The sequence below is a fragment of the Pogona vitticeps genome, chromosome 6 (genome assembly GCF_051106095.1).
Source record: "Pogona vitticeps strain Pit_001003342236 chromosome 6, PviZW2.1, whole genome shotgun sequence".
NCBI classification, from domain to species: Eukaryota; Metazoa; Chordata; class Lepidosauria; order Squamata; family Agamidae; genus Pogona; species Pogona vitticeps.
In genome coordinates, this window is record NC_135788.1 from 82,420,783 (window position 1) to 82,447,712 (window position 26,930).

General features: G+C 39.4%; 2 protein-coding genes and 1 long non-coding RNA gene across 14 annotated transcripts in view; 1 reads left to right on the forward strand and 2 right to left on the reverse strand.

Annotated features, from left to right (window-relative positions):
* The window catches only part of CDKL2 (cyclin dependent kinase like 2), a 28,810-nt gene extending 15,340 nt beyond the window's left edge, over positions 1-13,470 (reverse strand). For 8 of the 10 annotated variants that reach the window (XM_078377686.1, XM_078377682.1, XM_078377685.1 and 5 more), the window contains exons 1-5: positions 13,330-13,470; positions 10,219-10,364; positions 6,269-6,463; positions 3,358-3,552; positions 1,739-1,917 (exon numbers count right to left, since the gene is read on the reverse strand). In XM_078377686.1, the coding sequence (XP_078233812.1) occupies positions 1,739-1,917; positions 3,358-3,552; positions 6,269-6,436 (542 nt within the window). In that variant the 5' untranslated portion in view covers positions 6,437-6,463; positions 10,219-10,364; positions 13,330-13,470. Of the gene's footprint in view, positions 1-1,738; positions 1,918-3,357; positions 3,553-6,268; positions 6,464-10,218; positions 10,365-13,329 lie in introns of those variants that run through there. The other 2 variants (XM_078377688.1, XM_078377687.1) reach the window with 2 other exon arrangements.
* A 5,858-nt stretch (positions 13,471-19,328) lies between these two features.
* Positions 19,329-21,523, forward strand: LOC144583590 (uncharacterized). Its single transcript, XR_013537478.1, has 2 exons — positions 19,329-19,990; positions 21,345-21,523. It is a non-coding gene; the product is annotated as an uncharacterized LOC144583590 (long non-coding RNA).
* A 1,565-nt stretch (positions 21,524-23,088) lies between these two features.
* The window catches only part of G3BP2 (G3BP stress granule assembly factor 2), a 36,593-nt gene continuing 32,751 nt past the window's right edge, over positions 23,089-26,930 (reverse strand). For all 3 annotated transcript variants that reach the window (XM_020807183.3, XM_020807182.3, XM_020807181.3), the window contains one exon: positions 23,089-25,897. In XM_020807183.3, coding sequence (XP_020662842.3) covers positions 25,625-25,897 — 273 coding nt within the window. In that variant the 3' untranslated portion in view covers positions 23,089-25,624. The remainder of the gene's footprint in view (positions 25,898-26,930) is intronic.

The following is a 26,930-nucleotide window of genomic DNA, read 5'->3' on the forward strand; positions in this document are numbered from 1 at the left end:
TCTGGACATGCTGGCTGGAGGATTCTGGCATCTTTTTTAAAAAACAATTTTTCCAAGTTTTGCCCCAAGTATGCTGTATCTTCAATACAGGACAATATACTGTATCTTTGATACAGGATAGCAGGGCGTGCAGCACACAGGAACCTGAGCAATATCATGCCCTCCTGTCCCATTCCTGCTCTCCTAAGAGTAGTACTCATCTTTTGCATATAAATGAATACCCCTGAATTCATTGTTGTCAGCTGTCTGATGCCAGGACAAGAAATTATTTACAGAATTAAAACAGACCAGCGAGTGAGCGAGAGCTAAATGTGTGCTAGAATGCAACCCGTACAGGAGCTGGAAGGGAGAAAGCAAACAGGCAAGCTATGAGACAAGGGTTGAGCTAAAATAGATGAGGAACCTATATCACTGTGTGCCTAGTAATGCCTGTACCTAAAAAACAAAAATTAAAACTGATGTTGATAACAGCACTGAGAAGCTAGAAAAGTGGTGTGTGTTTTTTCAACAACAATGGCTTTGACTTTTTTAAGAGCTCTCATTCTTTTGTTTGGATGCAAATTGTTATTAACTATGAGTTAAATCTGAATGAGGCTTAGGTTTTCGGGTTAAATACAAAACTCAGCCATGAAGTTTGTATGAACTGTAAAATAGACAAGCAAAACCACTGACTTTTTAAAATGTATCAACTGAGCAACCAGCTTCAAGACTCCCCCTTTCCCCCAAACCTTACTGGCCCTGTTAATTAGTGGAAAAATAGTTGATACTACTAAAAACCTAATCTGAATTTTTTTGTGTGTGTTGGTACTTTACTCCTTGCCACACTTTCCAGTGTTTACTTTGACAATTACAGGTCAACAGCATATGAACTGGAATAAATTTATAATTACTTTAGTTCTCACAGTGTTTTGCCCTGGTTTAACTTCTCTCAGAGCGCAGGTTGCTGTCCTCTGAAGATGCCGGACACAGAAACTGGCGAAAAGTTAGAAAGAACAACCTCCAGAACATGGCCAAAGAGCCCGAGAAACCCACAACAACCATTCTCTCTTTTGTTGTTTGCTCCTCGGCAATGGCTATTCAGTGATAGATTGCATGTGAACATGGAGGTTTAATTTAGCTGTTACAGCTAAATAGCATCACTAGATCTATTCTCCTCTCTTCAATTTGTCTAATCAGTTCTTAAAATAATCTGAATTAGTTGTTACCAGATAATCAATTAATGATGCATTGTGTGAAGATGTACTTTCATACTGTAGTGATGGCTTTACCTTTGACTTTTTCTACAGAAAAACTATCCCTGCTTACAGAAAACTACTGTGCTGGGCAAAAGGTTAACACCTTTCCTTTCTATGTCCATAAATATATATATATTTTGGAAAGCATTTGATTAGTGGAACTCAAGAAAACTCCTGCCACATATGTTGCTGGATTAAACATGGAACATGTATTCAAACAAAACTGAAAGACTGGATCCCAAGAATATATTTTGCACAACAGCAATTATGGCTGCCACCTACTTTCATAATAACAGCAACACAAACTGATTGTGTTTGAGCACCCGCAAAGTGGGAGCACAAGTTACAGCCATCAGAAGGTTATTGCAAGAACAACCTGCCTACAGCGGCAAATCCCTAGTTGGGTATAATTTAGTAATACTCATTTTGTCAGTCTTGTTCAGTTGTTAAAATGAACTGGCCAATAAAAGAACAAGTTCATGCCAACTCCTCCAGTTCCTTACTTGCCATATTTGATATCTCCAACCAACAGCTCAGGCGCTCGATACCACCGTGTTGCCACATAATCTGTGTAAGCTTCCCCTGGAGCAGCCAGCGTTCGAGCAAACCCGAAGTCACAGAGTTTGATGATTCCGGAACAGGACACCAATATATTCTCTGGTTTAATATCTCTGTGTATAATCTAAAACAGAAATGTGTATTCAAATGAGCAAAGGCTCTGTAATCCCATCAATGTATTGTGAACAGTGAACCATAAAGTAGGTTTATGTTCTTATGACGGAAGACGTAAGGACAACAAGCTTGTCATTTCATGACTTGCATATGCAAAGGGACCATCAGAGATTTTTTTTTCAAAAATCAATGGCATTAGATTACCTTCCACACAGTGCCTTTAAAGTATTAATACTTATTATGGGATATATTAAAATAATATGGTAATGAAATGGTTAAACAACCAGCAACAAGACCAAAATGTTATAGAAAACCCACACATTAGCAACAGATGATTTCAGATCTTTTCTGAACTTGCCTGGATAGCTTTGCCCCATCTTTGCTATCCTTTCACAAATGCTTTTCTCTTTACACAGACTTGCTTTAAATGACTGGTTGACCAAGGTGATTTTTAAAAAGGATTGTTTTATTCTGTTTTTTCACTTGAACTTTTAATATAATTCTTATTTATGAGTTTAAATATATCTGTTTACTACTTTTTAAACACTGTAATAATTTATTATTTTATCTTTTTACTTTGTTTCTTTTAATACTGCAAGCCACTTTGTATCCATTAGGAGAAAGGAGGCATACAAATAGTTTAAATAAAACAGAATAAAAAATAAATGAGTGGAACTTCATTGACTACCCTCACCCCACACGCATGTACAGCTGCATATATAGACAGCTCTCTCTACACAACTGAGAACTACTGTTTCTCAAAAGTTCAAGATTATAAAAAGTAACGTTTACTATAAAACTGCTTTCCCAGTTTCAGAGACAGATTTGAACTCAGTTTTGAATATCCTTGCACCTCATACAACTATTTTATTATATAGAAGCTACAGACAGAAATACTCATACATACATAAGTGATGTCTGTCTTTGAAAAAGGAACAGAAAGGAGCCAAGACTGGAGCAGATCTTTCCAAGTCCTATCACAGCTTAAACTATGAGTGGAAACATTCCTTTGAGACAAAGGTGGTTACAAACTCAACAATCTTATTGTTTCTTCTACATTAGGATCACCAGTCTCTGTTCCTAACTATCATAGTTACACTGAAAACCCTGTATCCTAAATCCTCTGAAATATAAAAGGAAATGTATTTCACAGTATATGCTATTTGACACATTTCTTCAAGCATTCTACTTGATTAAAAGCAGGCTTTCATACAATGATAATGTCAGCTACTGATTCGTTCATTTCTCTATAAAGGGACAGCTCACTGACCCCAATATTTCTGAGGGTGGAACCCACACCCCACAGCAGTCACAAAGCGCCTTTATCTTTCATCTATTCCAATATATAGCTCATCTGACAGTGTCAGTAAACACAATGTATAAATGCAGTGTCAACAACAAAAAACCCTACTTGATGGAAGTAACTAGACAGAAAAAGCAGGGTACTTACATTGTGACTATGACAAAAGCCTATCCCTTTTATAATCTGATACAAGTATTTTCTAACTTTGTTATAATCCAGGCCATTTGGAAACATCTCAAGATCATCAAGGACTGTGTGATCTACAAATTCAAACACCAGATACCAGCGTTTTTTCTTTTTACAGACTTCCAGAAGGTTCACCAGATTTTCATGCCTTAATTGCTATCAGGAGACAGAAAATGCGTCATAAAACCACATCAGTATTCAACTGTACATAGAATCTCAAAACATTCACCATAATTGCCCCTTGATAGTTGCAGCCTTACAAACTGACACATGTTGATTAGGAACCAAGTCTCACTGCATTCAGCTGGGCTTACTCTCAAGTAAATACAAGCAGGAATGCAGCCTTGGCATTTACCTGTTATTGAATGCATTTATACCTCACCCTTCAGCTGAAAAGGTTCACGGGATTACTCACCAAATGGGCCATTTACTGTATGAAAGTCTCTGCCCTCACCTTACACTCTAAAATTTTAGGCACAACCCATAAGGAACATAGGTTCTGGAAGGAGTAAGAAACAAACAAACAATTGAAAGTCACCATTTTAGAGGACTTGGTTTCCTGACCCATCCCTCTCCACTCTAAGAATGCCACACGAGCTGAATGTCTTGTGTACAAATTAACAAAACTGGGTTCTTCACAGAAGAAATTCCAGCAGCCGCTCTGGTAGTTCAATTGCTCTTTAGCTTCCCTTCAAGCCGTACCAGTCAGCCAGGGCGCATGTCTACTAACCACTGTGCACTTCAATTGTTACTTAATCATTGCCAAAATCACCGTACTCATTAATTGTGATATTAATGATAATTAACAATCATTGCACAGTGTTTTCCTCATCGCCTGGAAACTTTTTGGAGTAGAACTCCTGGAAATCTCCAGTCAGCATTAAGTTCTCAATGTACTTCACAGATTTTACTTCAGTAACCCTGACCACTAAGGATGTGCCATTCTTTTTTCTCTCTCTCCTTGTTGTACTGTAACTCCCAGAATTCTCCAAGAATTCCCAAGGCAAAATTCTGGGAGTTCCAGCCCACAGCTACAGACACCTACATTTCACTCACTTGGACCAGCGTCTACTGCAGAGCCTGGATGGCCTTCTGAGGCCTGTGCTTGTTGCTTATGTACAAAAATGACAATCCCTACTTACCATCCTTCCAGCATTGATAACCCACAGCACTAGAGTTGCAAAGCAAGCCACAGACTAACCAGACAAGTCATATTCATGTTCAGCATTTAAAGAGTGCTTTTACCAGTACCATCTGCTAACACCACCACCCGTGACTTTCCATGGCCAATCACAGATTCAAACCCAGGTCTCCTAAGGCCTAGTCCATCACACTTTAGCCACTATGCCACTGTAGGAACCTAAGTGCCAATCTGTAGTATGACTCGTATGCAGATACCTAAGAACATGGTGGCTAGATAGTATCTGACTTAGGTTATCTAACTGCAGACTAAACACCCCTAGAAAGGGCACTTTTTAGGTGTAGCGCCTGATGCATGCTCATTACTTTCTGTGTTTTTCAATCATTTTAGTCCCATCTATTATTCCAGCTGGGTAGCTAATTACCAGAACTGCCCGTCTGTTTATGGCTTTGATTGTGTTTCACCATTTAATTTTGATTTTAAGATTTTCTGCAGCCTTTTGATACATTCACCTTTCTGTCAGTTCTTTAGCTTTTGAGTGCACAATATTATCTGCTTCTGGTATTCCAAGGTATTTATAAGCTTCATCATTTGAGAGTGATGAAATATTGCCATTTTTTAATGGAGAAGAGAAGACTTCCTGCAAAAGACCCTGATGTTGAGAAAGTGTGAATGCAAAAGGAGAAGGGGACGACAGAGGATGAGATGGTTGGACAGTGTCATTGAAGCTACCAACATGAATTTGACCCAACTCCAGGAGGCAGTGGAAGACAGGAGGGCCTGGCATGCTCTGGTCCATGGGGTCACGAAGAGTCGGACACGACTTAACGACTAAACAACAACAATAGTTTTGCAGCAGCCTGTCCTGGTTCCTCAACAGGATCTGCTGAGCCCTGTAGCCCTTTTGTCACCACATGTCCAGGGGCTATAGCATCTGACGTGGTCCTTGTTGACCCGGGCAACAACCAATCCCATATGGATTTCTGTTTATTTCCTCAAATCATAATTGATGGTTGGTCTGGCTTCTCTGCTGAGACCTGTGTGGTTTGGGAGACCCTTCAGCATAGCTCTCAACATCAGTGAAGTGCGCAAGTTCCTCCACTTCCACAAGGCCTGTGCCCATGGAGAACATCATCATCATGAATGTGGCTATTATTGCCCAAATTATATAAACAAACAGCATTTAAGAAGCAAGCAGCTACTGAGTACTAATTTGGACTGAAGGCTTGATCCCACAGACAATAACTCTGTTGTACTGTATTCTGCTTTTTAAAAAAGTTTAAAATAAGGTGTCTCCGTGACTTAAATGCAAGCCCTGATTACTTTGCCAGAGAAGCATGTTTTATGGTTGGAAAATCACTTAAAATATTGTTCTGCTAGAGGGTCATTTAAATAAGCATGCATGTGAAATTCAATTTATTTCATTCATTTCTGCATATGTACTCCCTTAAGACACATAATTAGTGGTGACAAACAGATGTTCCTCTGTTCCTGCCCATCTCCAGCTTGAATCACATTTGAAGAAAATGATAATAACAAAAACATTTCACCACTTTTCAATCAATGTGGGGAAGCAAAAAAGGAGACAAATTCAGAAGTTGATCTTATAAAGGTGATTTCTTACAACAAGCCTGACCTCACTCTTACACCTAACCTAAATTTCTAAAAAGAATTAAATGGGGGGAAAAACCTGGAACTACACAAATCGAAAATGACCAGCTGCAGGCTCACCTTGAGAAGTTTGATCTCCCTCATGGCAATTTTTTTAACCATCTTATCATCTTCACTTTCCAAAAATTTCTTGATGGCAACCACCCGACCAGTTTCCTTGTTCCTGCACTTCATCACCATTCCATAGCTTCCTTCTCCCACAAGCCCAAGGATTTCATACTTTTCCATCTGGATTCAAACAAATGGGCCACTCGGCTGTAAGGCACAAAGCAGGAAGCACAATGAAATTGTTTGCACAAAGAAACCATTTGTTCTCCTGTAAGTAATGTATTATTTTAAGCACTCCTTGGTTTGCTCTATTCATTCATTCATTCATTCATTCATTCATTCATTCATTCATTCATTCGACTTGTATGCTGCCCACACTCTGCAAAACTGTTGAGCTGTTTCAGTTTGTCACTGAGGACAAAGACAGATGTAATGTTCCAAAAAGCAAATCGTCAGTTTTCTATCAGGAACGTGATCCTCATTTTACAATGCATCTCACATAGCTGTCCATATTGCTCAGAATGACAAAACATATTATTTTGGGGATCCACAGAGAAAAATCTTATACTCTACTGCTGGAAAACAGTTTTAAAAAAACAGAAAAAGGCACAGACCTAACTCTTCCAAACTGACACCAAGCTGGGCTGAGGAAGAAGGAACTGCAACAAGAACACAGATGTTCTACTTTCCTTTCTTCTTTATTTTAAACAGAAAAACTGACCCAGCCACAGGTATCAAAGGAATAGTTACTTTGCTCCTGTAAAAACTAAGTGCTGCTGGCTCCTGGAAACATCACTTGGTTACTGAGACCAAATTCACTTGTAAACTATTAGGCAAACCAAATGGTGCAGCAGGCAAGCTGTCTGTCCATTTTTAAAAGAGCTGTACATGGGAGTGACATACACAAGAGTTTATCCTTCTCTACCTTGTGAGGAAAAAATAATAATTAAAATGCTCAAGGAATTATGAGGACAGCTGGCTGGATAGGTCAGCGGTTTAGGTATCTGGCTGTGGAACCAGAGATTGGGAGTTAAATTCCCACTGTGCCTCCTTGGAGAAGCCCCTGCCTTTGTGGCCATGCACAAGCTACGCATTTCCCAGGGCACTCCCAAAAGAAGGGAGGGACAAACCACTTGCATATATTCTCTACCTAGAAAACCCTGGAAAGGGTTGACATAAATCAGAATTGACTTGATGGCAATTATTATTATGAGCACAGAGAAGTACATTGGTGAAATCACAAGGCACCATTCAATCAGTGAGCATCACATTTAGCTTTTCTTGACAGAATGGAAACATGTACAAATGAGTTTGGAATAACTCCCTCCAGGACAGAAGTATATATATATATATATATATGTTTTGTAGGGAAATTTCTGTGGATGAAATGTTGCAATAGGCTTTAACCATCTCAACTCCATTTCTGTATATTAATATTTTGTTTGAGGCATAATTCTGGATATGAGATTTATTTAAGGAGAAAACAAGTGCAGGACTTTTAAAAATATGAAAGCTTTTTCCAGATTTCTATTTCCTTTCACAAAAATATGCAATCAAAATATATTATGGAAGTTGTTGTTATATGCTGTTTAGTCAGAACTGACTTACAGTGATTTTAATAGGGTTTTCAAGATAAGTGATATATTTAAGGAGTGGATTTACCATTTCCACATGGGAAATGAGTTGGCTAAGCGGGGATTTGAACCTATGCGTCCTAAACCCTAGTCCATCATTCTATCAATTACACCACACTGATGATCTATTATGGAAGCAGTTACCCAAACCAAGACCAGATCAAGTTAGCTATTCTGTACTAAAGCATGGAATTATCCTCTAGATTTCACATCATTTTTGACGCCTAAGATATACTGATTTTAAATAATTTCATTGACATTTCAGCTGAGTTCGCTCCTGTCCACTATCACTTTCCAATGATTCAGTGATTATGGTACTTTATCTGATTACCATCTTATGGTTTTCAGTACAGTGGAGAGCAATGAAATGTCAGATAGGTCAACAAGCAGAGCTTGAGACTCTTTTGGTTGTTCACAAGATAGAGTAACAAGCATACGTATACCAAAAGCTCAAAATTGTGTTGCTTGTTTTCCAGCAGCTGCTTCCATTTGAATAATTAAAACTAATTCCTGACCATCTGTGGGAATGTTCTTAAGACATCATAACAGACATCTAATTCCATTATTTATATTATTTCTCGAAAACAGCCAGTCAATTAAGTGATTTCCATCCCTAGTCCTTTTCTTTTTCTATTTGGTATGCCATCTTGGCAATGTCTTGCTTTCTAATCAAGTGTTAATATTGTAATTATAATCGTAAATAACTTGAACATTTTATATTGGTTTATATTGTTGTGTTTTATTTGTTAGCCACCCCGAGTAGACATTGTCTAGAGGGGCGGAGTAGAAATCAAATCAAATCAAATCAAATCAAATCAAATCAAATCAAATCAATCAATCAATCAATCAATCAATCAATCAATCAATCAATCAATCAATCAATCATTTGTATTTCAGCTATGGCTTCTTTCTTTTTACTGGAACCACACAGGAAAAGAAATCATATCTTGAAGAGCCTATAGACCAAGTGTTTCCTACACTTTTCTTTTGATTCAGTTATGCTTAAAGCAAATGCACTGGAATCAATGTGACAGAGTGCAACAACACAATCAAATACTGTGGGATTTGATCCACTTATAAAATGGGTGAATTTCAACTATTTTTTATTGATTGCATGATCTAAAGGTTGAATTGGTCCAGCCCTTTTTGCTCCCAAAGCAGCTTTGTTTCTCTGCTACTGGGGGGGGGGGGTTTCCTACTTTTTCAAGCCAGAATGATTCAAATCGGCTTTTCCCCATGTGGTTAGTTGTGATACATTCTTTTAAAGATAGGGTCATGTCTGTAGCTGGTATTTTGGTGACACAGGCAGTTGGGGCGTGATGTTCAGGCCAGCACTGGGGCGGGGGGGGGCATGGAAAAACAAAGCACTGTAATTTTAATGAGAAACTGGGTGCTAGTCCTGAATCCTGTCAAGCACAGTAAACTTCAGATCAGGTGAGAAGGCCCTTCTGTTGTGAATCAAAAGCTTAGTCGTGTTAATTAGTTAATTGACAAGCCTGAAAATGGACTTTAAAAGTTTGTCATGCCAACAGTTTAAAACCATATGTGGTCAGAGATGAAGTAATTCTTGCATGTGTTACTTGAAGGCAAGGGGGGAACGTAACAGATGAGAAAGTGGCAATCCCTGTTATGGAATCATTCTGATGTGTGAATTATGATGTTTTTTTGCAAAATTACTATTCAAACTTTTGATGGCTCTGTTAAGTACCTTTCCATATTTTTCCTATAGAAAAGTTTTTCAGAAATGTAGCAGTTTGAAGCTTTAAGTGAGAAAGTGGCTTTACAGCAAATCATAAAAGGATCAGCAGAGGTGGAACCAGAGGAAGAAAGGATAGAAGGGAGGCTGTTGGCTGGAACGCTACTCATGTCACATCCAGAACGAAGGTTGGACTCCCAAGTCAATCTGCAGCCCCTATGGGAGCACAGATTGCAATTTCAAATGTAATAAAGGCTGCAAATCAAATCACAGCAAAGCCAAATCAATCCAATTCAGTTTTCCAGTGTAGCTGCACCTTTAGATTCATCATTTTAGTGCATATACTCTTAGATATAACTGACTGTGGATCCAACCCCATGCCATTCACATTTAGAAAAGATGGGCTTATTGATAATCTTGAAGCCTATATTATTTCAGTTCCTACATCAGCAGGCATTTTATTTCTGTATATTTGTGTTGACATTTGCATCCAACCTTTTATGACAAATCATATTCAAGTCAGCTTAAATATAAGCATATGCCACAAAGAACTGAAACTGTAAAACATAAAATAAACAACATTGAAACAGTATCAACAAAGAGCAAATTAGAAATGCATGCTTTATACTTACGAAGAAAACAGCAAAGCAGCAGGCAAATATGGGAGAAAACGTAACTAAACAGGAACATGGGTGCATCTCAGATCTCTTTTGTTACTGCTAAGTATTCCATGAGAGAATGCAATTATACTCCCTTTGCAGGAGCTGTGTTAGAAATCCTAAATTTAAAAACAATCCAAAAATTATGTTTATTATCATTTAACAGGTTCCTTTTCAACCTGCAAGGTGCCCTTAAGATAGCTTAAAATAACATAAGTAAAAATATAAAACAGTGTGATAAAAACAATTAAATACAATGGCCAAAATCTGGCTGCTTAGCATAGTAAACTGTGCTAGAGTAGACCCACTGGTGAGTCAACTTCTTCATACATTCTATTGATTCAAATGGACCTATTTGAACTGCTACTTACTATGTTAAAGTTGCAGTTAGAATAAGTCCATTTAAATCAATGAAACTTATGGAGGGGATGACTCACTAAAGCCCTACTGATTCAACGAGTCTGCTCTAGTACAATATACTACACCAAGCAACAGGATTTTGACTAATACATTTCCTGTTGTGCTTATTCTTAAGAGGTATACATGGGAAAGAGTGCTCCCCTAAAGCATCTCTGTGTCAGCCCATCTAAGGGTTTTAAATCAAATTCGGCAGCTTGATTTTAGCATAGAACAACTGGCAACCAATGAAACTATTAAAAAATGGCCATCCTTTGAGGCAGGCTCCAAATAAAAGCAGTATTGTCGTATCCTGGAAAAACTGAAAGATCTGAACTGTCTGAGGCCAGAAATAGACTTTGACATAACCTTTCATTCGATAGTACAGTTGATGTTATGGAGAGAAGTGACTGAGGTGAAGTTTTTGTGGAATAAGACTTCAAAGGAATCTTGCGTTTAACAAACTTCAAAGGAATCTTGGGACTAAGTACTTAAGACCAACCATAAAAACAAAAACAAAAAAAAACCCCAAGCTTATCCATATAATCCAGGAGGTGACAGAAGCTCCTGCTATAACAGCCAGTTTCTTTTATGTGAGTTCAAGTCTCTTCTGATTGATATAAACCCCAACAGAGTTTCAGGAATGTGGTTTTGCATCAAGTTCTCTTGAGTCTAAGTTTGACACAGTATCCACTCCACTGCACTGGCATCTATGGCACTCTGGACGTGACTAGACAGTGAAATTATCCTGGGCTTGATTGGGCTAAACAGGGTCATTTGAAAATGCGTTCTGAGATTTAAAACGGTCCTTGTATCCCCCTGGGTGGTTTCAGTACAGGAACCTCATAGCTACCCTATGTAGCCGGTTCATCCATGGGAGCCATATACAACCATCCTCACCTGTCTCTCCCTCCACGGGGACTGGGGAAAGTTGGGTTCCCCCTCCCCCATTTACTGGTAAGTGATATATCACTGCACTGGCTTGCCACTCGAGTTAAACTGCACTGGACTGTACAGCAAAAAGAGGAAAAAAGAGATCCCTTTTGCTTCCTCTTCCGCCTCCCATCCTCCTCCTCTTCTGCCTTCTTCTCTGCAGAGAGTGGGGGAAAGATGGATTTTATTTGTTTGTTTGCTTGCTTGCTTTTGGTAAATGACATATCACTGCATGAGTTTGCCATCAAAGTAAAACAGAGCTGGATTCTAAAGGAAAAAAACATCCCTCTACATATTCTTCTGTCACCCCCTAAGCAGGAAGAAGGAGAAAACTGGATTCCCCTCCTCCATTTATTGGTAAGTGATATATCACTTCATTGGCATGCCACTTTGGCTCAATACCAGCTATCACACATGCCACAAACTGAACTAAAATGGAGAAATCCTATCTGTACTAAAAAAAATAGCAGCAGCTAACAGGGACCCCCCAAAAGTGTGGGTTACCACAGGTAACAGCCTGGCTGCTTCACAATTACTGATGTGATTGCCACAAAAAGGAACAAACCAGTCCATCCCCAAACTGGACCAAGCCACAGGACAAATCCCCATCAGATTGCACTCTCAGTTAAGAATCTCGTTCTTCCAGTCATGGACTAAAAGTATCTCTGAGGTCTGTTTGTAGCCTTAGAGAGGAGTCTTATATACAGTATAGCAGTCAAGTCAAGAAGTGCTCAGAGCAGGAACTCAAGCTGATTTTTCCATCCATAGAAGGAAAAACCCATTCCCAGGCTCAGTTATGACCCAGAGATAATGCAATGTGCAGAAGCACTTCCAATGCCACAAACCTGCACCTTAAAACAAAAAGTTACATTTCACACAGTAGGACCCAGATCAGCAGGTGGATTCACCTAATGTCATCAGCAGCACCCGGCTTGTACAGAGTTACTGACAGACATTCACAGAGGACTATGCCATACTTGACACTAAGGGAAAGCAAAATGGAAACATAAGCCCACAGTGACCGCACTGTGCTCCCAGCCCTGAAAGACCACCATCCAGATAGATGTTAATGGGTGGAAAGATGGACCTCTACAGAACCATCTTGAGATCGCTCCTACAAAGAGGTCTCCCACAAGGTTTGCTGCAACTGAAAGGCTAGCACAAAATAAAACCACTGCAAAGTCAAGACCCAAGCGAGCTGAGCGAGGCACCTCAGCCACTTACCCGCCACCACCACCACCCTCTGGACAGCAAGGAGGACGAGGATCTGATCCTTGTCCCGGCTTCTTCCCTTCCTTCCCTCGGCTCACTCCTTTTCAGAGGATCGGGGCCTCCGTGTTCAAAATAATCCCAAATGCAAGCGTGGCAACAGAGGCGCCTTCCAGTTGGCGCCACTGCAGAGCGGAGGATCCTCCGAACCGCAAAGCGCAAGAGCGGCTGCATGCATGGAAAGCAGGCACCACCTCCACCGCAGGGCCCTTTCTCTGGGGGGGGGGGCGGGGGCGGCGCTAGGATGCGTGACGTGAAGAGCACGAAGGGATTGTCGTCGAGTGGCCTTTAAAGCTTGTTACCCGCCTTGACGACAGCTCTCCTGAAGAGATGGTCACGGCCAGTTCCCGTCTGCTACCTCCGCCACCCCCGGTTCCAATCCTTCAAGCCGAAGCGCAACCCAGTTACTTGCTACCCTCCCTGGTCCCGGGCTTGGCCGCACCTGGGCAAGCAGGCGTACCACCGGCCCTGGGACGCGCCACTCACCTGCCCTCTTCCTAGAGCCGCGGCGGGCGCACGCCACGCCACGCCACGCCCAGGGCTCCTCGGTCGCGAGGCCTTTTTCGCAAAGAAGGCCAAGGGACTCTCCGCGCAGCGCACGAGCGCCGGCCCGAAAGGAACGCGGAGGCCCGGGCGGTAACCAGGGGCAACGGCCCGCCTGCTGGCCGCCAAAACAGAGCGCGAGAGCCGAGCTCCGCACGCGCCGTCGAGGGAGGAGACCTGCGCGCTCGCGAGGTGGGGGGGGGGCTGCTGCCTTTGCCAGGTGGGGAACCGAGCCGAGGCTTTTTTTACTCGCTCCCTCCCCGGGCAGTCGTTAGCGTTCTGGGAATGAGAAAGGACGGTTCCGGAGTTGGGAACGTTGCATTCTAAAAGTACTGTGGTTAGTTACCGTTATAGGTGCTTCCAGATGAGGATTTACTTATGGAACTTTACAGGAAGGCCAGGCTTCAATATAGAGACCTCCCATGTTCCACCTCCCCCCCCCCCTTTTTTAGTCTTCCCTGCTAGAGAAAGGCCGCTAAGGAGGAAAAATAATAATAATAGAATAGCTGCACCATGTCAAATAAAACGAAATCAAGTGTTGAGACTGCACTAAGAATCATTTCCCTGGAACAACCCAGAGTTCCAAGTCCGCCCGATCCTCATTAGTTGCAGTTACTGTATAATTTTAGTACGGCTTGCAATTTTAAAAAGTAACTAAGTCGTTACTTTTGAATGTAATGTACTGTATTTGAGCACTGCAAGCCACAGCAGTCTTGCCAGCCGCTCACTGCATCATTAGCCAAAACACACTATTAGCTGCCGCTTGAGCTAATGTGATATTTCTTCTCCACCTTTTAGTTAAGCACAAGTGTAGGTGATACCTATTATTGGACCACTAAAAAATAAAACAAATAATAAGCCATCGTGAATGAAAGCTGCTTCTTCAGGCTCTAAGCACATCCCAATTCTGCACCATCCACGAAGAAGGTGTGCTTAGAGCTTGAGAAAGTGGATTTCATCCACAAGGATTCACAATGATTTGCTCACAGCTAGCCTCTCAGAGGCACAATTATTTCCTATCTAGCATGTCTCTCCTGGGCTCACGTTACAAGTCACAGAATTGTAAACTTGAAGGGATACCAAGGGTCATCTAGCCCAACCTGCTGCCCATGAACAAAACCACAGCTAAAGTATTCACATCAGATTATCACCAACCAATGTTTAAAAACCTCCAGGGTAGAAAACTGCACCACTTTCCAAGGTAACCATTCCATTGTTGAACAGCCCCTGCTGTTTCTGCCAGGCTGGCACCATTTCTGCTGTTCTTCTGCAAGCGGGCAAAGACCATTCTCTTCAGGCAAGCTTTCCCTGGTTGATTGGCTGTCTTAGTAAGGTTTTTAAATGGACCTTTGTACTTTACTGCTTTTAATGAGTTTTGGTGTTGCATATATTTTTTAGTATAGTATTAATTTGATCCTCATTAGTATTTGTATTCTCTCTGTTGTTAGCTTTGAATACTGTCTTTTAATAATGTAAACAACCTTGAGTCCTTTTAAAAGAGAAAGGCAGGATAAAATATTTTAAATAAATAATAAAATAAATTAATATCTATATTTGCACGTTTTCAATGTGTACACCCATTTCAATTTATCAAATACCTTAAATACATCAATAGAGGCAACTGAAAAGGAATTTCTTTCATTTCAGGTTCATTAATGAACTTTGGTTAATAATTTGCAGATTTGGTGTGATACCTGTCCTTTTTTTGGATTAAATCGAGGTTACCGGGGGGGGGGGGGAATATAATTTAGAGCAATAGGACCTAATTTCTTAGAGAGTGTACTGGTAAGCAATTTGGCATCCTGGTTCAAAAGGGTTGTAAGATTATATGAACCTACTTCTAGACTCATTGCCAGATTTATTGATCAATAAATTGTCTGCAAATTCCTGTAACTTTAGTAATGAATTAGAAGAATCAGAAACAATGCCAATTGGCTATTCAGTGTTTTGTAGAAACTCCCATTATGGACATGAAACTTTGGGTTTTTATTTTTTAAAAATATTTGGATCTCTGTGTGCAATCCACTAGGGGAATATATAGAATTAGTTAATAGGGATCTTTGATCATTAGACAATTTATTGAAATAGAACTTATTTAAAAATTGATAAATTGCTACTTCATTTGGGGAGTAAGAAGTAAAGATGGGCACAAATCAGAAAAATGGTAATTTTGATTTGTGGTTCATCATGGGTGATGAATCACAAATTACAAATTTAAGAATATTTTCTCACAATTGAATCATTTTGTCAATTCATTTTTACTTTAAACTCTATAAAATGCCACCACTACCACCTAGAAGGAAATAATGTTTCATTCTCAAGGAAACATCCCCAACTCTCCTCTACAAACCCTTTGGTGAAGTTTGGGTTTGGGATGTCTACGTTATACACCCACAAGTAGGCACTCCCAGGAAAGTCCCCCCCAGGGATTTTAGAGACACTGAATTCACAAAAAGGCTTCTACTGACTCTCCTTTACAATCCCTCCAAGTTGGTGAAGATTGAGTTTCCAACATCTGAGTTATACACCCACAAAATAGGTCCCCCCAGGAATGTGTCCTTTAGCAGTTGGCTTGGGGGAACCCAATCTTCACCAAACTTGGGATTATAGAGGACAGTCGGTAGAAGGTTCTCTGTAATTTTGGTGTATCTAGGTGCTTGGGGGGAACCTTTTTTGGGGGATCTTTGTGGGTGGATAACTCAGACATCTGAAATCCTTCACCAAACATGGAGGGGTTGTAGAAGAGAGTCTGAAGAAATGTCACTGCAATTTTGGTGTCTCTAGGTGCCTGGGAGGCTGTTTTATAGCCCCATGAAAAGAAATAAAAATGACTAAAATTTGTTGATTCGTATTTGTCAGGGGCATCGATTTGTACAAATTGACAAATTAGTGACTTTGAATGAATTTGGTAATTCATTTTTTAAATTCATGCCCATCTCTAGTAAGAATTTAAAATGTCTTTATTTATTTTTAGTTCACTAATTTTAAATCTTAAATCATGCTTGCCTTCTTTTTCATCTCCAGGTAAATTAATTTGGCTTTTCTTTTTCCCTTCATATAATTTTCTCAAAGTTTATACATTCATAGCATTTTTATTAGTATACTGCATATCCTCTCCAATACTGGTAATTTCAATAGCCATAAACTCCACCTGTCTCATCATAAAGAATATAGTGTGGTTGTATTCGAAGCTGATTTATGTGGAAGTTCCAGTTCATTAATTTTCCCCATTAGACTAGCTGTATTAGATGCCTTTTACAGCAACCATAAGGCAGTAGTATTGAGCAAACAATATGATCACAACCTCCTTCTAGATTTATAGGAGAAGTAAGTAAGGATACTAATTTCCCTGATTTTATTCACCTGCAGCACTGAGCCTTTGGTTATGGCAGCTAGGAATGATCCCAGGCAAAACGGTACTACAATTAATGGCAATCAGTGCATCACCAATCTACTTGCTGATGATACAGCAGTTTGTTGTTGTTACTTGCCATCAAGTTGTTTCCAGCTTATGGCATCTCTATGAATGAGAGATCTCCAAAATGTCCTGGTCCTCTAAAACCCTGTTCGAGTCTTGTAAACAGAACCTTGTGGCTTCCTTTAGAGAGGCAATCCATCTCACATTTAGTCATCTTCTTTTCTTGTTGTCTTCCAACTTTCCCAACATTATTGTCTTTTCCTGAGAATCTTGCCTTCTCATGATGTACCCAAAGTAGGAAACCCCCACTTTCATCATTTTTGGCCCCAGAAACAGCCCTGGCTTAATTTACTCTAGGAGTCACCTGTTTGTCTTTATGGCAGTTCAGGATATCTGCAAAGCTCTACTCCAGTACCACATTTCAAATGAATCAATTTTGTTCCTGTCAAATTTATTTAGTGCAGCTTTTACACACACACAGTACTCAGGAATAGAAGACTGTGGATGGTCTTGGTCTTGGTCTCCCCACTGAAACATCCATACAACTGATGATCTTTTCTAATTCCTTCATCACTGCTCTTCCAAGACTCAGTCTTCTGATTTCTTGTCTGCACTCTCCATTTTAATTGATGGTTGAATCAAGTATACAAAATCTCTATTTCAATTTCTTCATTGTGAACATTAAAGTTGTGTAGTTATTCCATAGTCACAATTTTTGTCTTTCCAATGTTCCGTTATAGTCCTGCTTCGGTACTTTCTTCTTTCACTAAAAGTTGTTTCAAGTCATTGCTGATTTCTGCCAGTAAAATGGTACCATCTGCATATCTTAAATTATTGATGTTTGGCCTTCATCTGAATCTGACTTTCTGTATGATATGTTCTGTGTGCAGATTGAACAGATAAGGGGATGAAATGTAACCTTGTCTGACAACTTTGCCTATAGGAATCATTCTGTTTCTCCATTTTCCGCCCTATTGGTAGCTTCTTGTCCAAAATACAATTTACACATTAGGATGATCAAGTGCTGAGGCACACCCACTTTCAGAACAGCCCATAGTTTCTTTTAATCTACACAGTTAAAGGCTTTGTTGTAATCTACAAAGCACAGATGGATCTTCTGAAATTCTTTGATGCACTCCGGTATTTGCAGTATGAGCTCAAATGCCTCTTCCTTTTCGAAATCCAGCTTGAACATGAGGCAATTCTTGCTCCATATAAGGTAAAAAAAGCTTTTGTTGTGGAACCTTGAGGATTACTTTTCTTGCATGGGAAATTAAAGCAATCATCCTATAGTTACTGTACTCCATGGCATCTCCTTTCCTGGGGACTGAAATGTATATTGAGCATTGCCAATCGGTGGGCCATTGTTTTCTATTCTATATTCGTTGGCATATACTTGTTAGGCTTTTGACAAATTCAATCTCTGTGGCTTGAAATAGTTCTATTGATATTCCATCTACACACGGTGCTTTATTTTTTCCTAGTGCTTTCAGAGCAGCTTTCACTTCACTTTCTAGAACTGCAGGTTCTTCATCATACAATTCCTCTTCAAATTAGTTTGTCATTCTTTTATTTCTTCTGTATAAGCCATTAGTATATTGTTCCCACCTTTTCTTTATTTTCTTCTGGCCAGATAGTGTGCTGCCCTGTTGGTTATTCAGCATTCTTAATCTAGGCTTAAATTTCCCTTTGATTTCTTGGATCTTCTGGAAGAGATCTCTTGTTCTTTCCCCTTTAGTTGTTCTCTATTTCTTTGAACTGGTTATTGTCATAGTTCTCTTTGTCGCTATGTCACAGTCACCGAAAAATTGCATTCAGGGTTCAACTTCTGACCCTATTTCTATCCCCTTTTACTTTTGCTTCTCATATGTCATTTACAATTTTAAATGTGGCTTTCATAATCAATCTAGGTTTGTCTTTTCTTTTTTACTACATGTATTGTCTTTTTGCATTCTCCTTTAGAAAAATATCTAGTCTCAATCCATACTAGTTCTTTTGGTTCCTGGTCAATTGAGTTTGGTAACACAAGTCTGTTCCTTAGACTTTAAATTCATTAGCACTACAGTTTTCAATTTTTTTTTCAACATTCACTCTAATGTTGGATATTAACCATTCATGATCAGTACCACAATCCTCTCCTGGTCTTGTTTCAATTTCTCCTTTTTCAGCATTGGTAGTTGGAGCATAGACCTGAATGATGATTATATTGCTAGGTTTTCCAGAGTGTGATTGATATTATTTGGTCAGACCTTGCATTATAGCCTCTAACTGCAATATTGGAGTGGCTTAGTATTACAGCTGCTCCATTTCTTCTGGATTTGTCATTTCCAGACTAAAACTCTTTGTAGGTGTCTGACTGAAAATTTCAGTCCACTTTAGTTCAATGACACCAAGCACTGCAATATTTATACATTTCATTTCTTGCTTTATAGTTACCAGTTTACCTAGATTCATACTTCTCATGTTCCAATACTATGTGTTGTGCAGTATCAAACTTTAATTTTGCTGCTCTACACATGAGCCTCAAGACATCTTTTCAGCTTTAATCTATTTGCGTCATTAGCAACATAAATATTTGTACTTTTCCTTTGCTCTTCCTCGTAGCTGATTCAGTGCTTTCTGACCTGGAAGTTTAATCTTCCAGCATTATCTCTTTTTTCATTTTGGATTTTAATTAGATGTCCCAGTCACTATTCACTATCTATTCCAGACCACCTGTTGAAAAATTAACATTCATGTTTCATGACCTTCATAACCAATTTTTTTAAAAAAAGGCAAAAATATATGAAGCCACATTTCAATACTCACTAGATGGAGGCCTGAGAACCACAACTATACTTCTGTTACAACATTTATCACTAAATTAATGTAAACTAAACTATTATGAATTATGGGTTAGAAAACTGGCTACCTTTAGAATGTTATGAAGCCAATCACAACATCTGCCCTAATTTTTGTATTTTTCTCTTTCCTCCCCATCCCTATTTTCCACCACCACTGTCACCTAGGTTCTGAAAATTCAACAACTTGCACACTTTTCTGACCTTTGTGTTGCTCCTAATAAAGGAATTGCTCAGCTGACAGCTCCCCCCCCCCCGGTCTTCCACCACTAATGAAAGACAAAAATCTGATTGAATTCTTCAGGAAATATATTTCACATGGATTTAGATGGATTTATGAGAATAGGTCAGTGAGCAAAAAGAAATAAATTAGGATATGTGGAGAAGTTTGGCTCAGCATTATACACTGATAAATACTGACGTTTAAATCTTTCTTGGGCAAGATTCTATACCTGATGTTAATTAATAATTATGCATGACCCTAGTTTATTGCAGTTTGGAGGCTTCCATAGTTTCACCTCCATAGTTTCACCTTTGCATATGACTGCTCAAGATTTGCTCAGAGAGGTGAAGTACAATGGCTTTAAGGAGATCACCTATGAAGTGAAGGACTACTGATATTTTTTACGTCAGGCCTCAGTACCTTTTGAACAGTAGTTCCCAAACTTGGGTCCCCCCATGTTCTTGGATTAAAATTCCCAGAAGCCCTCACCACTAGCTGTGCTGGCCAGGATTTCTGGGAGTTGTAGTCCAAGAACATCTGGGTAGTCAAGGTCAGGAACCACTGCTATATAGACTGTGGGGGATAAGCTGGGTGTTTATCAACATCTCTTATTTTAAAAATTGACCTTATTCCAAATGTAGCAAATAAAGCTTTGCAGGCATGATGCCTCGACAAAGGACCCTTATACTGTATTGGGTTTCTTGTGTTCAGTTTAACTGACAAGATGGCAGACAGATTGCCAGTCACCCTTGTCAAGTCTTGCTTAGATCATTCTCCTAGGCACAAAAAGAACAGGGATTATCTTTCAGTATACACGACCCTTCTTGTTGGGGCAGCTGCTCCCAGAAGGTAAAAACATGGGCTGCATTAGTGCCTGGTTTTAAGTTTACATGTAATAACCTTTGTACTGTCACGTTTGTAACAGTTTATTCCTCAGGAACTGTACCTTACTACAGTGTTGAATTAATCTTTTTGAGTTATTTGAGAAGTTACATTTGAAGGCTATATAACATTCAAAAGATAAACTGTCTGTTAGGCTTTTAAGGAGCCAATCTACTTTTTCTGGGATAGTGGATCCCAACCCTAAACTTATTTTAATGTACACAGATGCAATGTGTTGCATATTAGCAATATAAATTATGGCAACTTACCACTATACAGCTTTCCCTTACCAGCAGAAACCAATTTGTCTCCCAAAGAATTTTCCAAAGGTAGTTTGTGCTCTACACTGACCTGATCTTGGAAAAACCTTGAAGTGTTTGCTGTGACATGTATGGATTCTTGCAATTTGCCGCAAATGTAGTGAATATTCATCTTGGTAGAATATTAGACAGTTTCAAAAACTAGCTCTTCTCTCATCACTTGTATGTATTTCCAGTTTCCATACCAATGCCTTGCCTTTTGTATCACCTTACTAAGATTATGTTTCTTTTGAATGTGTTTATTTAAGCATATGCTATTTGATATTTGATTGCAGAATTCAGTGTGGGCTTGGAAAAGAGGAAACAAGAAAGCTGCTGACACGACTTATGTCTTCAGGTAACAACTTTTAGCCTATCCCAGATTGGTAGTTGAGGCCTGTTCAGATTAATTTTCATATGTAATGTTGTTTCTCACACATCAGCTCTGAAGACACTTGCTCTCCTTATGAGAAAATTCTTGATTAGGGCCCGTGAAGTGGAAGAGATTCTTGTGTGGTTTGGCCAGCTGATTTGTGTGCTATAGATAGGATAGCTGTAGGTAGATCCTGAGACAGGAAGATCCACGAGACTGTTCAAACATGGTAGTAAAACACATACTGTACAATTCATTGCTATATATACTGTACCACAAATCAACAAAGCCTATTATATGTGATCTGACTACCAAGCATTTTGTTACCTCAGATTCCACTGTCAGTGGCCAAAGGGATAGATTGAAAATCGGGCTATGCTTTAATTGGACAGTGTATAGTCCATTCACTGCAAACTGAATATCTTTGCTTGCATTAGGGCATACGATAGTCCTTCCAAATCATCATCCACAATAGAATTCCTGAATCCAACATATGGCTCTATCTATAAAGGTATGTTGGCTAAAGATGTATTTATACCAACTGGTGATTCAGGGTATTTGTACAAGTCAAGAATGTACAATCTGTAACCATTCATGTAACACCCATGCATGCATCTCAGATATTGGAAGGAAGATTATCCTCTGCTGGTAGCATGTATGCCTTGGGACTATTACACAGCCTTTTTATACGAAGCTTTCTACTTGCTATTAGAGCTTTGCATTATTTACCTTGACATTTTATTTTTACTCAGAACTCACCACAAATGCCCTACTGAAGAAACATTATACTGTATAATAGTTTTCAGAAACAAAAATTCCAAGCAGATTTGAAGGACACACAGTCTTGGCTTGTCCTGCAGGTGAAAAATGCAAATGAATCAACTTTTTAAAATCTGCAATAAGCATGTGCAACTGCATTATAGCCCTGTGTATTATTGACTACTTTGGCAATCAAGTGCAACATTTCATCCATTTCTAAGGCAGACGTGTTGTGGGAGAAACAATATTTTGTGCCATTTTGAACAGCATATGAAAGTCAAAACTTTAGAGTTCTCCAAATGTGCATCATAACCCCACTGAAATCACTGTAACTTAAGGGAAAAACAAAACAGAACAGTCTTACCATCTCTTCCATTGTTTGTGTGAACCAGACTTTACACTGGAGATCTACAAATGCATAGCAATAGAACTGATACTATCTATACAGGAAAAGCTCACAAGCCAGTTCACTGATGAAACAATAGTTAGGAAGTGGGCACTGTTAAGCAAGGACAGATGGGGTCCATGGGGTCAATAGCACAGGTGGTGGACAGGGAATTAGACATGGAAGCACAAGTGACCTCTGCTTTACTTCTACAATGAAGATTCTACTTGTATGTTGGCTGAAAAGGTTATTAAGTTTTTAAAACAACATTTCAATATTTTTGACAAACAAGCCTACAGCAATTGTAGGGTGCCTTAAATGGTCAAGAAACATTGACATGTGGATTGACAATAATGCAGTTGTTGCAGTGAAGAGAATCCAGACCACGAAAGCTTATGGATAGTGTAATAATGAAGAGCAATGATGGGATCAATCCCCCTCCAGCAGGATTACCTTTAATTGTAGAAAACTGCCACTCTGGAACACTAATCCCACTGAGAGAGAATTCATGACCATTGATGAATGCTGCAGACATCAGTAGTTTATTGGTATGTTTAGTCAAAACACATTCAAAAATGGAAACTTAAAAGTAAATACTTTCCACCTGCAACAATTAAACTAGATTCTACTAGCGTATAATGCTTAACACATTACAGCAATAAAGATGGTAGTCCACTGTCTTGCATACCTACTAAAGCGAAAAGATGGTTAAAGCAAGTTTGTTGAATTGGGACTGTGATGGTCGCAAACTGCCCGTATCAACAAATCAGCAGTTCAACAGGTCAAAGATCTGTCACGTTTTCTTCTAGAGGTACATTTACTGAAGAGGGACAAGTACACTATGAGTCCACAGTACGGTAGGTGAACAGTCACCATGTAAACTTCTGAGTATGCTTCCAATATTGTTATTTTATCGCATTTAAAGAAGCAAGCCGGAAAGCTGAATGGCTCAGTAGCTCCTCTAATTATTAGTTATGTTTTTTTTTCGGATTATTCTTGCAGTGCCATTTGCCTTAACAGTTTTTATAAAGATGGCAGGGCAATACCATAGTACTAAAAAAGTCAAGGAACACAAAACACTGGTAAGGAAACTGCTTGCTGAAAACAGCAGTTAAAACAAAGGCTTCCAACTTAAGTCAAGTTTGTGGTTTCTGGTGAGGCATTCAAGTACTACATTTTCAGGTATCATCTGAAAATGAAACAGTTCAACACAAAATACACCCAAACATAAACATGGGGAAAAAGAAATGTGTCCCAGAAAGTGTATGAAAATAGTGCAAGACTTACCATCAAACATGGAAGACCTCAGTTTGGGGGCATGTATAGAAAAGAATGACACAAACTCACCCCCTCTTAACATAAGCAAGTTTTTACACATTCTTAAGAAATAGCAAATGGTTATATTTTTAACCAAGTGCTCTTTGCATTAGGCATTTTTGTTACATTGGAACTCATGAGGTCTTCCATGCTTAGAGCAGCTCTGAGTGGTCACATACTTTTTAGCCTCCCCTCGTCCTCAAGAGTAAGCTTGAGGTTTGCTGAGCTGTCCAGTGTGAAGCCGGGGAGTATTGTTTGCTACATCTGTCATTTTCTGGAATGTGCTCTCTATGCAAACAGGAACCTGGAAACAGCAAACCTCTCACTAAAATGCAAGAAGCTCTACAAAGTCCAAATACACAAGGGGAGGTTTTCCCTCCATGTACAAAATCTGAGCCACATTGGCAAAGTTTTTTCAAGGTTTGTGCAAAATGGGTGAAAGTTCAAAAATTGGAAATAGCAAATTCAGCTATTATCCTGCCCTGTGAAAATTGCAGTATCCTTGAGTGTAACACGTTTTATGCTAAATATGTTGTCTGGAGTATACTTAAAATGAAGGTACACACTTGATTAACTTTAGACTTTATGCAAGAATGCACACTCACTTCCATAACTCCACTTGTTAAAAATGCAGCTCCTACTTCATACCTCCCTTCCTCAAAGGCTTCAGCAGCTTGTTAGCTGTAGAACTAGGCAAATAATATTCCAGTAACCTTTACTGATTTAAAGATATTGCAATTTTTATACAATGATTTTATAAACATTTTTTACAGCTGTTAAAGTTTTGCAGCACAGCCATTCATACACTATACTGTACAAAATCACCAGCAAGACTGGAATGATGTATTTAATAGAAGGCACCATCATGCTTATTACATTACCAGAGACCTCAATACAGTAAAGACAATTTTTCACTGTACACTGCTTACAGAAAGGGGAAAAGGGAGGAGGAGTGTGTTGAGCAGTCAGCCATCCCTGTTTCGGAGAGGCAGGAAGCTCGTAAGATTCTTTTTTTTCTCCTAAAAAAACCCTTGTTTTGTTTTTTTGAACTATGATTTTTTTTTGAACTTTTACACTTCTGTTTAATATAGTTAATTTTTTTTCTGGAACATACTTGTAGTCTTGTTAAGGTCTATGTGTGTACGTATATTGGTCACAGCAAGCAGAGCAGATGCCCGCATCGTTTCACAAGCTATTTTTTTCTTGCTGCTTTCAGCAGATGTCAACGTAAAATGAGTCAAGTACCCATTAGCACGTTTAAGTTCATAAAAACACGAGTTGTTTGGAGCCAAGTGTTCTAAAAAGGAAAAAAAATGGCAAGCTTCTCCAATTGCAAAGATTGGACTATTTGCATTTCCAACAGCAATAGGCATAAACAGTAACACCTACACAAAGTGTGCAGCAAAGGATTATTATCATCATTATTATTATTTTACACTGGAAGGACATTAACTCAATTAGGCACGCCCTTTGTCCTTTTCGTTGTTGTTGCTGCAGAAAGTTTAGATGGTCATTTCTTAGTCCTTAATCTCCAGGTCTAATTTATAAGTTAACAGTGGGACTTCTTTGTAAAACTAGAGAAAGAACGTCCACCTCAATTTAACTGGTAACCAAAAGATGTTTCTCACATCAAAGAAATGATCAAAAAGGCTGTGTTACATTCCAAAGCCAGAAAATTAACAAGAATGCAAACACGACGAATAATGTATCACTGCCAAGATTGCCTGCCAACACTGGTGTCTTCAGCGACGTTGACCTGTGAACCGGCCCTCCATTTGCCCAGTTCCTCTTCCAGAGCCAAGTTTCTGGGCCATGCCACCCCTTAGAGGGGGCCCTCTTCCATCACGATCTCGCATCATTCCACCACCCACTATGCCACGTGGCCCCCCAGGACCTCTGTCGTTGCGGCGAATATCCCTGCGGTCATCACCACCACCTCGGGTCTCCCTTTCACGTGCAGCTCTGGTCTTTTTCTCTTCTACATTCAAACGCACCTCACCACGGAACATAATGGGCTGGGGGGGAGTGAGGAAAAAGTATTGAAATCAAGAACTTAGTGAGTTCAGCAAACCCACCCCCCCCAAAGGGCACACATTAGGAGCAGAACTCATGCTTTGCATGCAGAACATCCCACAGCAATTTTTATGTAAAGGTTCTCAGACTGCAGGGCAGCACAAGTCTATATCCCTCAGCTTCAGACTCTGAATAACCACTAATTAGAGATGATGATACTAAACCAGATGGACCACTGAGCAAAGCATCCCACTAATATAAGACAGGTTTGCAACTACATGTTTACAAACCATTTAGGAACACCAGCTGGCATCCCCACTTCCCCCAAAAAATCAATTTTCAGCAACTCCATCTTGCTGGAGCATTGGGAGAGATGGGACAGTAAGGCTCATTTTCTGCTGGTTACTGTAAAAGCTATGAAACTTTAATAACTGGTGCATGCATTTGCTGGCTTTCTTCTTCTTTTCTGCATTGTGTCTTTTTAGCTTCAAAAGCTTACCCTCAGTAATCTCCCATCCAGGCAGTGCCTAATTTCATGCTTTGCTTCAAGCAATACACAGCATGAGTTACTACTAGACCATTCTACTAACCGGTAGCATATATTTCAGAACGGATGAACTTTCGAAAATAATTATACATACTCTATATAAATTTCAGAGTCCAATGAATATGCATACATACTGACATTCATTGCATGGTGCAGAGTGTATACATTAAATGCTTCAACATTCAGAACTTCTGAAACAGAAGCTCCTAATATTCAGCCCTAGGAGCTATTTTATAAGAACTCATGCACTCTTTCATGTGTACCTCTGTTACTTCATACTGGGAATACCATTATATGATATCTTTACATGTGCTATGCACAGCAACCTAATTAGACCATGGCTGAATATGTCATTTCTCAAAAAAACAGTCTCAAAATGCTAGCTGGCATTCCCCCCACCCCAAGTCATAACTGGCATACTGAAGCCATATTCAAAGTGACTTTGGTACTGTACTGTACAAGTGCCAATAAACAATCTGAGTTTATTG